The sequence below is a fragment of the Numenius arquata genome, chromosome 14, assembly GCF_964106895.1.
Source record: "Numenius arquata chromosome 14, bNumArq3.hap1.1, whole genome shotgun sequence".
In the NCBI taxonomy this organism is placed as follows: domain Eukaryota; kingdom Metazoa; phylum Chordata; class Aves; order Charadriiformes; family Scolopacidae; genus Numenius; species Numenius arquata.
In genome coordinates, this window is record NC_133589.1 from 6,734,442 (window position 1) to 6,748,130 (window position 13,689).

General features: G+C 52.8%; 1 protein-coding gene across 1 annotated transcript in view; it reads right to left on the minus strand.

Annotated features, from left to right (window-relative positions):
* Positions 1-11,760, minus strand: part of HS3ST6 (heparan sulfate-glucosamine 3-sulfotransferase 6) — a 38,954-nt gene extending 27,194 nt beyond the window's left edge. Inside the window, exon 1 of the mRNA XM_074158432.1 lies at positions 11,390-11,760. Coding sequence (XP_074014533.1) covers positions 11,390-11,760 — 371 coding nt within the window. The remainder of the gene's footprint in view (positions 1-11,389) is intronic.
* Between the last annotated feature and the right edge of the window lie 1,929 nt (positions 11,761-13,689).

Sequence of the window (13,689 nt, forward strand, 5' to 3'; positions counted from 1 at the left end):
GGATCTGTCACTGGGAGCATCCCAGCTGAGCTCAGGAGGGTTTCACAGGCAGATTTCTTTCCAAAGGGCACTGGTTGCCCCTCCTCTTCATCCACAAACTTGGCTCCAACTTCACCCGAAGAGAAGCAAGGGGTTTGGGGACTGTTTTCAGGTCAGAGCTGGGTACAGCGCGCAAACACAGCCTATTGTGCAATTCATCAGCCTATGACGTCACGCAGCCAGAAACCCACTAACAACAAGGTGTACGTTAACACTTACAGGCAACTGCTTGGGCTGTGATGGAAACGCTGACATGAGGCTCCCACAGCTGGACACAGCTGGAGTGAGGTGGTCACCAAACCTTGGCAGGACCAGTATATAATTTAAGCCCAAATTTGCCTTTTTTTTGCCTAGAAAAAAACCACATTTAGAAGAGGTCTTTTGCCATCAGAGCGATTAATGTTAAAAAGGAATTGCTCATTCAAGGGTCCTGTTCAGCAATTCAAGTTTTATGAATCTTTTACACAGCAAAGACCTTATTGTGACAGAGACCTAAGTCCTGTGAATACAGCAGGCCCTCACATGCTTCCCAATACACTTTGAAGCAGAGAAATATTAATTTTTAATATACACAACAAGATCAGAACACGGTTATCCCTTGTTGTCTGCCTTGTAACAAGATCAGGATCAAACCGAGCGCACTCTCAGGGAGGACACGGTGGCTGGGTTACACCAGCACCGTGTGTCCTCCCCATCTGCACAGCAGGTGATTAGCCAGAACGCCACGTTCGCAGCCTGTGCCCGGGCTAATTACGGTGACCTGCTGGGACTCGTGCGGGCTGTACCGGGCTCAGCAACCCCATCTCCTCCCCGAGGCTGATGGGCTCTGATGCCACCTCCGCTCCCCTGAGGGATGCGGCTGAAGCACCAGAGATGAACTCAATGCCCAGCATGGGGCAATGCCCATCCTGCCATGATGCCCCGAGGTCCAGGGCAGATCTGGGTGATCAAGGCAGCAATTGTCCCTGGTTGTCTCCTAAACCAGCCCAGGCACCCTGCAGAGACAGGGACCTGCAGCAGAGCCAGGGGGTGGGGGGAGCTGAGGACACCCTTCATCACTGCCTGGAAGAAAGCAAGGGACCTGGCACAGGAACCCAGGGAGCCATGATCACAGAGCCAGGGGACAGGAGTGACCCAGAGCTGTCTGCACCATGTGCCGCTGCAGAAGGTTTGGCCCCATTCCCTCACATGATCCCTTCCCTGAACCAGTGCACTGGGATGCTCCCACCATCGCACTCAGACCTTCATCTCCAATGTGTGTGCTGATCCGGCAGCAGCACATGCCCCCACTTCAGGGCAGCATCAAGCCCTTGGGGATGCCTTTCTCCCTTCTCTTTCCGGCAGCAGCCCAGCCCCTTCCCGACAGATCCTTTGTGAAGGAGAGGCACCAGCAGCAGCTTCGCACCGCCCGGGTGGCAGCAGAGCGGATGCAGGTTGTCACGCTTGGGTCTCTGACACCGCAGGGGGATGTTCAACTCCCTCCCTCCCCCCAAAATGGGCTTTTCATGGAGACAAATGATCCCTTCCCTCAACAAAACCTAAATTCTCAGCCGAAAGTACTTGGCAGCAGCCCCTTGAAATTTTTCTCATGGCTTGTGTGGCTTAGGAACATGACTTTCTGAAATATAAAAGCAGCCAGAGGGAGAAGCTGATGCTCTTGTTGAAGAATAACACCCCCCCAACCCAGCTACGTGCCCCGCTGGGCTGTCACTCGCAGGGATGGAGCTGGCAGGTCCCATCCAGCCAGGTCCAAGCAGCAGGGAAAAGCTCTGCTGAAGCATCAGTAACCCACCCAGCCCCAAAGCATCACTGCCACGATGATGCTGCGTCGGCCAGGGACCAGAGGGGTGGCCAGCGGCCCCTCTCACTCCCCAGCATCTATTGACAACTGGCAGTGATGAGGGGCTGCGCTGACGAGCACCTGATCAATGGCACTTATCGAGCCTCGTCCGTGCTCCCGGTAATTGGAGGATTTCTTTGGCTTCCACTCTTATTGATGTTTCCTCCCTGGCAGGGTGTCCGTGGGGGTGCATTGTCACTTGGAATACAGGGGAGCTGAGCGGCACAGGCAGGGATCAGGAACAACAGCATGGCATGCAGTGCGAGGCATCTGGTGGGAAAGGGCAGGGGAAACCTTCGAGGCACAATCAGCACCCATAGGCAGCCTCGAGGAAGGAAAAAGAAATAATAATAAAATAATCACACGTAGGAGTGCCGAGGTGGCAGAGGCATTTCAGGATCCTGCTCCATCAGTGTGGAGAGGCAGCTCTGCCTTTGGCATGAGCAGAGACAGGGAGGTAGGACTCTGCTGCTGAGTCCCCTCCTCACTGTGCCGTGGTTTGCTTTGGGGGCTTGATTTCACCTGCAGCAAGAAGCAAGCATCCCCGGGCTCACAAGGAGCCATCCTGCCCCCAGCTGGGTGTGGGGAACAGAGTGGAGCTGGCAGGAGCCAGCCCTGCCCACAGCCCAGGCCCCCCCCAGGACGGGGATTTGGGAATGCTGGGGGCTCCAGAGCAGCTGGGAAGTTGGGCAGTGAAGGAGGGCTCCGCCAGCCCCCGCCGAGCAGCACCACGCAGCGCTGGGCAGGAGGCAGAAGTGTGATGTGGCCTCCAGGGATGGGACCTGTCACTTTTCTTGTCCCTTCCTATCAATCACCAGTGGGTTGGGTTTTTTTTGTTTTGGTTTGTTTTTTTTTTTAATATTTTGCACAATACTGTGCTCACTGAAAGCAGCTGCTAATTCACCGGCGGAGGTAGCCCAAAGGGTGCAGGAGGGAGCAGGTGAGGAGACGGTCAATTCTTCATTCCGACTGTAGAAATACCTCTTGTGCACCCACGGGTAGGTGTCACACAGACACAGCCACGCACACAGGCGCTGTTTAGGGACTAAGTAATAAATCAATAGCAAAGTGGTCAGCCTTTCCCTCAGCAAGGACGCTTAACAAGGTCACATCCTTATTCTCTCCAGACTAATGAGTGGAGATTACTAATAAGACCTCAGTGACAAGTGACTATATTAATGTAATTCTCTCCTGCTTGTAATCAATTTTGTGTGTTAAAATGCACAGCAGTCTTGGCCGCCTGGGATGGTTGCGTGGTCCCCAGTGCTGCAGAGCCACTGGCTGGGCTGGGAGAGAGGAATTTTATTCCCCTCATGTCCCCACAGGGCCATGGGGTTTCCTCGGCAGAGCACACTCAGTCCTAAATCACTAAATCACTCCCAGGAGGAACCCAGCAGCACAAAGTGCTCCTGTTCCCCTCAGCTGCCCAAAACATCTCTGTGCTGGTGCTTTAATAGCCCAAACAGCAAAAGTTTTCTGCAGCTGCTTATGAGAAGCTAATTTCAGCCATTTCACCCCATATTTCAGTCTGAAACGGAGCACTCTGCACACTGCAGGTCAGGGTGGTTTGTGCCACCAGCAGACCCAAACCCAGCAGCACGTGCTGGAACAGGGATGCTCCTTTTGGTCTGTGGCTCTACATCACCTCGGACGTGGAAAGCCTGGATCTCTGTGGGCAGAGTCATCCCTGCTCTCTGCAAACACCCGCAGAACACGGGGTCGAACACTGACAGCCCCGTGCCCTGGGATCACCCACGGGTTCAAATTCGTTTAGCCAGGCATGCTGCCTCTGCGCCCCAGTTGCTGCCCCAGTGGCCTGACTGACTGCAATATTCCCCATTTGCATTTCAAACGACTCTTCAGATCAAGAGTGACTCACTTAAGAGATGCATGAATAATTTTGAAGACGTTTAGACTCCTGTGATCTGCGAGCTGTCTCTGCGCAGAGGGAGGAGGAGGCGAAATCAAATGAGCTGCTGTGGATTTTCCACCCAGGACCACCAGCACGAGAGGTGAGCGTGTAAAACCCGAGCAGCCGCGCACACACCGTGCCTGAAGCACCGACACGTCGCGATCTTAGACCCTGCCAAGGGGAAAGCCCCCCCAGTTGCACAGCCCAGGTGAGACTTAGGACACACGCTGTATTACCAGACATGTGGTGCCCAGGAGTTTAGGCAGAGCCCCAGTAGTTACTGGGGCGGTGCAGGATCGGACCTGCACTTCCCCAGACCCTCAGCACATCCGTGCGAGGCTCCAATTTATTTCTTGTGTGCACATCGTTTCTTTATTACAGAGCAGAGCTGGCCCACCCCACTCAGAGGGACTAATTCGGAAAAGCCCAGGGTGAGACAGTGCTAGAGAGATCCGAGTCAGATCCTGCAAACCCTGACTCATGAGAGAGCAATGCATGGTGACCCCCAGCCGTACAGCCTCCTGCAAGGAAAAACTCATCCTAAACCATCACCCCGGTGGTGCCCGTGCCAGAGCAGACCTGCCCAGCCTGGGCCTCCCACCTCTCTGGCTCCCAGCCACAGACCAGACTTTCAACCAAGAGCTTTTCAAGGACCTGAAGAAAGCCGTCCAGAACATCCCTCTGCTCCTCACTTTCATAAATTTCTAAACAAACGCACCAGAAAAATGTGGTGGGAGCCACAGAGGGAGATCCGAGAGCTTCGCTGGCTCCTCTGCCGACCACCCCCAGGTGGATGAGCAGAGGATTTTTCAGCCCACTGGAGCAGGGCAAGGAGGGCACGGCTGGCAGAGACGGCTGGCATAGCTCTCTGTACCTTGGAGCACCTCAGTCCCCCCCCAGTGCACGGCTTGGTCCTCACTGGTGAGCTGAGGTGTAGCATGAGAGCAAGGGAGGAGGACAGCAGCAGGGACACCTCGCGGGACCCAGCTGTGGGGGAGAACAGACCACCCCAAGAGATCCAGGCTGGTGGCCAGGCGTTGCCAGCCTGCCCAAGCCCCTTCAGCCATCCCAAGAGCTGGGCTGCAGGGAAGGAGCTTCCAGGCTCCCGTCTCACCCAGCTCCCAGAGCCCCCCCAACTCCTGCTCCAGGTCCTGCAGGACACGAGAGCATCCCTCCGACGCCGGCCGGCTCCCTAAGCAGGCGGATTTCCAAAGCCCTTTGAAAAGCCATTTAGAGCTAAGTCCTGGTATTAAACCTGGCCTTTCATTAGTCAGGTTTTCAATCTCTGCCCGAGCCTGTTTCAGCAAAAAGTTTTCTAAAAGGTCAGGAAGAAGCTTTTAAGCATATTTGCCAATTAACTATTGTAACCCCCTCCTTGACTCGATGCGAGCTGCCCACTTCCGTCTCAAGGGATTGTAATTACTGTTTTATAAATAAGCTTTGAACTCTCTTAAGTAATAGTCTCTTCTTGCATAAAAGCACCCTCTAAATCAACTGGCCTTTTCCACCTTCTGTCACTGCATCTAAAAATAATCTAGGAAAAGAAGCCCATAATACTTTTAAGAAGAAACTCCATCTTAACTCCGTGATGACTATTTCTCCAGCCCCTCAATAATTCAACTAACAGAAACCCTGCAGCTTTCACTGCTGTTTGTGAACTTTTCATGATATTTGACATCTTTTCAGAAGTTCTCTGGAGTCACACGGAGGTGATAAAAAACCTGTCCATGTTTATATGTTTAAATTTCAGCCCCTGAGGTTACAAAAGAGCAACCAGGGGAGCACAAGAAAAGAAGGCATGAATGAAGAAGTATTTTCCAAAGGTACTGATTTGCATATTACTGATTTTTTTTTTTTTTTTTTTTTTTTAAAACCAGCCCCATGATTTCTAGGTGCCCAGCTTTATATATTTATTTGATCAGTCTGGGATAGCAACACTGGCAGACTCGAAATCCTTTAGAAACTCAGGTTACTTCTGCACACCCCACTGCACAGCCTGTATATAAAACCACCATTTATTTAAAAGAGACAGCGGCAGAGAAAGCATTCCTCAGACGGGAAGACCATGACTTGTTCCACTCTGCAAGTCACAGCTTTTATCCGAAAAATCACAGCCAACACTAACAAGCAGCTTTAATCACTTTAGCCTGACACTATCTATGTAACAACACATGGAATAACCCAACTCAATTTTGCCTCACAGCTGAGCCAGGCTAAAACTCCGACTCGCAAACCTGCTTGTATCAGCAAGAAGCACTTCATCGGCTTCGGCGGGCTTTGGATCGGGAACAAAACTCGGGAGCTGCCACATGAAATCAAGGGAATAACATCAGCGTGAAAGTGGGGGGCAGGAGGGCCAAGTCATGCTCCTTGCCCCATCGCCGACTCGGCGCTGGTGGGAAAGAAGCCCCTAAACAAGGCAGGCACAGCCCCTCTCGCCTGCCCTCCCTAATATCTGCCTAGGATCCCTTTAAACGGTTTCAAATGTTAATTCCTCATCATGACAGCAAAAGCTATTTTTAATCCCACGTGAAAGCAGTTTGCAGAAGACCAAACTTTGCACGTATTACAGATTGCTTCCCAAGGCCAGGCAGTGCTGTGTGTTAAGGAGCAGTAAAATGGGGGCACACCGTGGCGGGGAGACCTGGCTGGCTGGCACAGACATGCACAGCGCTTACACCCTGTCCTAAGTGTAGAGCTGAGACTAAAACCTTCAATAAACAGCAAATGATACAAAAGGGACACAGAACCCCTCTACACGTGGACACATTTTTAATATCCAACAGCAAATCCAAAGTATCTTGCATTAAGTAAAAGCATCAAAATATCTTCTTCATATTTACAAAATCACAGCTTTTTCTCTGGTTTCCTGCATTTCTTCTTCACATTTTAGGAGTTATTTTCCAAACATGGGGGTGAGGATAGGGGAAGCTGACACAGAAAGGCCTCATTTTTGTAATAAAAGTTTGAAAAAAGAAAGAAGAGATCACAAAGTAATAAACCCAAGAACCCTGCTGCAGGACTGAGTTTCTGCAAATGTACCAAGAAAAACAAGGGCCACTCTCAGCCACAGAGCCCTGAAACAGGAGTCCATCAGGAGAACAGATTAGCTGGTGTCAATGAATAAAGATAATGTCCCGGAGCAGCTCTCAGTGCATCGCCATCTGACTCCTCACAAGATCCTTTTGTTTCTTCCCACCTATGTATTTCTTAAATGTGACTGTGAAAAGCTCTCCCTGGAAGGGGATACAAGCTCCGTGCCAAAATGCAGCCTGGTGACTCCAGAAGAGTAGCTGAAACGTGGGATTTTATTCAACAGCTCGTGCTATAGAGTGTCTTGATCTGTCTGTGCAATCACAACACACACAAAAAACCCCCTCAAGGCATCTACTTAGCTCTACTTTTCAACTGCCAATAACACTCACAGCAAAAGTCAAAAGAGCAGCACTGGAGCCGCGTCCTTTCCCTGCCGCTCAAAGACTTCGGGGTTGCAAGGTTCGGAGATAACAAAGTCTGGCTCAAGAAATCCTGGATGCCTTTCAAGAACATTATTAGCTCCCATGAATGGATTTGAAGGAGGGGAAAAAAAAAAAAAAAAGAAAAAAGAAAAAAAAAACCCCCACATCGTATGTAGCAGCGCTCTGCTCTACATCCCCTGGGCACACACACACGCTCCTGAGGCTGGGACACCCCCAGCACCACTTAATGCCTGCACAGAAGCACAGGGTAATGCATGACAAACCCCATGAAAAGTTCCTCCCCCCATACGTAAGCCTGGATGCCCTGCATCTGATCAAAAGGGGAAATGACAATAAAAAAGCTAAATTCAGGCTCCAAGAGATTCAGGGCTCTGGGACGGCTCGGTGGCACTGGAGGATGCTCAGTGGCGATGTTCACTTGCCGTGTGCCACTGCAGCCGGCTGTGGGGCTCCAGCCAGGCCACTCACCAGGAGGCATTTGCCAACTGTGACTACATCCCATAGTATTTTTTACTACTTCTGCCCCAAACTGTAAGAACATAAGGAATTGTCTATAATTCCTATGAAATCCAATGTGCACCGTCATCCAGGGCTCCCCAATGTCTGCTTTCCTGCAGCGTGTGACACTCAGGGATGTGAAGGGTCATTGGGAGCCTTGGCCCGGCCCCGTTTCTGTGTAACTCTTTCTTTGGCTATTGGAAAAAAGCAGGAAGAGGAGACGGAGAAGAGGGACTCGGATCATAGATCATACAAGGAAATACAAGAGAGAGAAAAACTGTCGTATTGAGCTGATGTTGCTGCAAAGTTTTGGTGGATGGAGACAAGGAAACTGTTCTTTGGATAAGCTGCATCATGCTGAGTGCTCTCAACAAGAATTCCCCCAAACTCCCTTTTATGCAAACCAGCATCTGCCAAGACCATTCCCTGCACTGCCTTTGTGCCCCAAACCCGCCATTACCCACCGCTTCTCCTGTCCCGTTCCCCACAGCACCAGCACCGATGAGGCTGCGCCGAACTACGGTGCGAGGCAGACGGAGTGGTCCAAACCTCTGAACAACATCAGGTGGCTGCGTGGGAAACGAGCCCGGCTCTGGCAACCAAAAAGGGCGCAATCCCTTGCAAAGATCTCATCTACGTCCCCAAAACACGGCCAGCAGAGCAGGGCAGAGCAGCGTCCGCTGGAGATGCCACCGGACCACACAGCCCACAGCCCCGCTTGCGCAGGCATCATATGAAACACAAACACCCCAAGCACCCCAAACGCCGCCTATGACCCCGACGCCGCTCCCTTTGCATGGGGAAGGCCCTGGGCTGAAAGCGAGCGCTGCTCTGCAGACACAGAGGGGTTTACACCCCTTACGCCTCATAGTGACCTGGCCCACAACTGCAGCTTTTCCTCAATTCACACAAGCAAGGGCAGGATTCGGCCCCCGCCGTCACGCTGAGCATCTCTTCAAGTATTTGCGATGAAGTATCTAAATATCACCGACAAACATCTCTGATTCAATTAAGTTTTTACTTTTGCCTTCACCTACGCGCCCATAAAGCAGACAGACAGACAGACAGCAAGGTCCCCAGGCTCCCAAACAGGACACTCGCACTCCCCAAGCTGCTGTGTGAGCAGAGGAGTAGACACGCCAACATCACTTCTTCTTTTTATTTAGGTTTACTTTAAGCAGTCCTGAGTGCCAAAAAAATTAAAGTAGTGTTTTGCTTTAGGATAAAATGTCACGTCATGCTTGGATTATCCATTAGGTAATTTATGTTGCAGTCTAGAAAAGGTGTTTAATCTTCTTATAATTAGCTAAACCTATAGCAACTCAAGGAATTTCATAGGAGATGCTTGCTGCTTGTGCAGAACGTTTTCTTTTCACTAGCAAAAAGCACAACTCCAAAAAAGGGACTTTGGGCTATTTCAAATTTAAATAAAATAAAACACTCTAGTAAGAACAAATGGTTTCTGTCAGTAACTTACGTTATAACGTAAACTACTCAGCACCAAACAAGCAGATTCTCCTGCCACAGCAGTGAAATCGGGAGGTGAAACAGGACTGAACTACCAAGAAAGAACAAAATAATTCAGTGGCGATATTTCCAAGGGAATTTGTATTTTTTTTTCCACATTTACTTAAGACAAGCAACGACCTACAGGTGCCTTCAGGCCAAATAGCTTGGCATGAGAAGCAGTTGGTGTAATTTTGGTTTCCTAGCAAGTTCAAATATTTTAAAAATGTTTACACCACTTTGAGATATTCATTGGAAAAACCTGAACTTCTGTCCAACTTCTATTTTCCTCCACTCCAAACACACCCCAGCTTTAAACATTTAGCTCTGTCTGGCTTTCCCGGGAAAAAAAAAAAAAAAACCAACCTCAGTATAGCAAGGTCTTCTAAGAAGACAAAACAAGAGAGGCAAAGGGAAGAGGAAACTAAGGAAAATAGTTGTGCGTGTGATTGAAAACACACTTACTCTATGCAGAGTTAAAGCAAAACATCTACCGATTTTTTTTTTCCCCTCACTAGAAAGGATGCAACTTCTTCCCAGCACAGCGTACGCTTCCCTGCCATGCATCTGGCCGCGCCGAAAACCTTCCCCGCTCCATTTCTCCAAATTTACCATAACCATATGCAGAATCATCTTAAAACATCTCGCTGGTATCGGGCCAGGCTCCCTGCAAGCGCTTACAGCACTAAAAACTCGCTACACAGCAATCCAAAACTAAGATTTATTTATTCTTCTCTCGCTGTGGTCCATCCTGGAAACGTCTCACCGGACTCCAGTGAGCGATATGAAAGCGTTCGATCTTCCACATTTTAATTATGTGCTCATGGTCATCAAACTCCCATTCCGCCAAGTGAGATCTATCTTGTAAGCCTCACCCAAAAAGATTAGTTATCATCATTATTGTTTCTAGAGCAGCGTAGATACAAATGGAACCGAGAAATGAGCTAATAAATCACGGCAATATTAATACCGTCATAAAAAAATATAAGTGCGCTACTTACTGTGTTTGAAGGTGTGCTAAGTCAATAACTTTACAGTCCAGATGTGGTCTTACAGAGCTGAAACTCTGCGGTTAAAATTACCACTAAAATTACACTTCCCATTAAACACGCTGATTTTCACAGGTCATTATTTTGGCGGGGATTGCTGAATTGCAAGCTCCCCCCAAAACATCGAGAAACATTAAGAGCACATAAGAAACAAAGTATTCCGGAGGGGTTTGGGGGTGGTGGTGGGAGGGAGTGGGAAATAGGATGGAGAAGCAGGAAGGACAGGGAGAGCTACTCCTTTTATTATTTTCAGATGTTTCCCCGAGAACACCGCAGCGCTTTTATAAATCTACACATTTGGACTCTCTTCAAAATAACGGACCAGATTCTTTCCCGGCTTTGAAGGGACTTAGCGCCCCGGCTCCGTTTGGCCCGGCCGCTCCGGGGTTGGCCGGGAGACGGGGGTTTAATAGACACCACATGCACAGTAGCTGCTCTTCCCGAGGCTTCACCGCCTGGAGAGTCCCACTCCCCTCCAAAGCCTCAAAACTAAACAACTCCCTTGAATCGAGAAGGCTCTGCCCTTTGACACAAACCTCCCGAGGAATTCAGGGGGATCCTGTTTTCCCCTTTTTTTCCCGCGTCGCTTAACACCGTTTTTAACGGGCTGCCAGGATCGAGCCCGCTCCTGCGAGCCGAGCTCCTCGCCCCCTTTATTTTTATAAGCCGCTCGAATAAAATAACGCCTAAAGCAACCCGGCGGGGACACGGCGGGAGAGCTGAGAATAAAGCGTTAAAGGTGAAAAACGCAAAGCCTGAATAATTTTTTTTTAAAAAAGGCAAATTTCTGCTGCCGGCCGTCCCGCTCCCGGCCACCTGGGATGGGGGACATGGGGACACACACGGGGACCGGCTCCTTTCGCATCCCCGAGTGGGACTCGCATCCTTCCCCGCCCCGTTCATTCGCCCCTCTCTCATCTCAGCCCCTCGAACCCCCTTTATCTCTAGGGACCAGCCTGTTGCAGAGCAACCCCATCACTGCACAGGAGACAATTAAAGGCGGCTCGGCGCTTAATTAGCGATTGCCGGGGCCAGCGCACCGCTTCCCCCCCCACCACTCCATTACCTGTACCAGCGCAGCCCCTTCTCGTAACACCTGTCGAAGAAGTGGGGTTCGGCGCCCACCGCTCGCACCCCGGGGTGCGCCCGTAGGAACTCCAGCAGCGCCCGCGTCCCGCCCTTCTTCACGCCCACGATGATGGCCTGCGGGAACCGCCGGCTGCCGCCCCCCGCCGCCCCCGGCCCCGCAGCCTCCGCCGCCCCCGGCCCCGCGCCGTCGGGGAGCGCGGCGGGCGGCGGCAGCAGGAGGGCGGGGGGCAGCGGCTCGCAGGGCCCCGGCAGGCAGTAGAAGAAGTAGGTGAAGAAGAGGATCATGGTGAGGAGCAGCGAGGCGCGGCGGCCCCCGACGGGTCCCAGCAGCCGCCCGCTACATCCCATCGGGGGCCGCTCCCGGCCCCGCCGGGCAGCGCATCCCGCACCGCCCGCCGCGCCCCCCCCCACCCCCCCACCCCGGCCGCCCCTACTCCGCGCTCCCCTCCGCGCCTCTCCGCGCACACCCGGGCCCGGCCCGACCCCTCCCCTCCCGCGCCGCCCCCCACGCCCACCCGCGGGGCGGGGGAGGGCAGCGACACACGCGTGGGGGGGGGGGGGGGGCGGCGGCAACGCCCCGAGGGGGAGGGAGGGGAGACACGCGTGGGGCACTGCCGGGATCCCCCTGGGGGAGCGGGACACCCCTCAACCCCCATGGGCAGCCCCCCTGTGGGTGCCAGCCCGACCCGGGGCACCCCCGGCCACCTCCCGCCCGCTCCGGAGAGGGGCGGCGGAGGGAAACGCTCCCGGCCTCGGTGCGCTGGGAAAGGATGAGTTTTCCCATGATTTTCCATCCGATTTTCTTCTCCCCCCTTCCTCCCCGCCCCGTTTTTATAATTTCTGGGGTGTTTTCAGCCGCTCGCATCACGCACAGGGGAGGCGGCGGCTCCGCAGCGGTGCGGGATCCCAGGCAGGCGCCGGGCTGGAAATAAGGAGCCATCGCCGCGGTGGTAGCACAGTGCCACGCAATTAGCACTCAGAGAGGCAGCGCTAATTAGGCTGCTCCCGCTGCAGGCATGAAAACACAACCCCCGTGTGCGTGTATTTATTGTCCGGGGTGGGAAGGACGGTCCTGGGTTTCTACCCAGGACCCTGCACCTTCCAAAATAAGCCCAAAAGCAGCAATTTAGGTGTTGTGACTACACATGCATGTGTGTAATAGATGGTGGGGTGGGATGAGGCAGTTTTCCTCCTGGGGAAACCCCATTCCCAAGGACGTAAAGCAACGTGCATCTTGGGTGCTAAATAAGTCCTGTCCAGTGTCACAGCATTGGTGACACATGGGAGCTGGACCCTGTGGCAAGTGGCTGTGCAGGCATCGTTCCCTGGTGCCACCGGCCAGGCCTGGGCTTTGTGTGTGGCAATGGCACCGTCCCAGCTTGCTCCTGCCCTCCTGACAGTGTGTGCTGTCACCAAATGCAAAACAGCCAAGACCCAAAGCCAGGGTGTCCGTGCCTGGGGGCTCCCACGGGGCCATCACACCTGGGACCTGCTGTGGCTTCATCGAAATGCTCCTGGGCTCCACCCTGCCCCACACCTCAAAACACTGAGGCTGATTTCCCATCTTGTACTAAAACCTTCCCTTTTTTGTACCTGAACCCAGCAGTGTCTCAATTAACCTATTAATATAATTATCTCTTTTTATAATTAGATCCCCAGGGTTTTCCAAGAGCTGGAGCATGGTGAGGAGGGGGACATCTGTGGCCTGAGACCAGAGGGGGTGCAGAGCTGCGCAAACACAGCCTCATCAGGAGGCAGCGATGCTCCTGCACAGCTGGGTGGTGCCACAGCTGCACCGTTGCATGGTTGTATGATGGCACGGCTGCAAGGCGGCACGGTTGCATGATGGCACAGTTGGAAGAATGCCCAGTTGCATGACAGCACAGCTGGATGACAGCCAGGCTGCAGGGTGGCAGGGGTGCAGCGCGGCACAACTGCAGGGTGACATGGCTGCAGGGTGGAAGAGTAGCAGGGTGGCAGGTTGGCAGGGCTGCAAGGTGACATGGCTGCGGGATGGCAGGGCTGCAGGATCACAGAATCATGGAATTGTCTATGTTGGAAGGGACCTGGTGACACATCTGCAGGGTGGCAGAGCTGCAGGATGTCAGGCTGGCAGGGCTGCAGGGTGGAAAAGTTGCAGGTTGGCAGGGCTGCAGGGTGACAGGGATGCAGGATGTCAGGACCGCAGGGTGATAGTGGCAGGTTGGCAGGACTGCAGGGTGGCAGGGCTGCAGGGTGGCAGGGTGGCAGGGCTGCAGGGTGGCAAGGCTGCAGGAT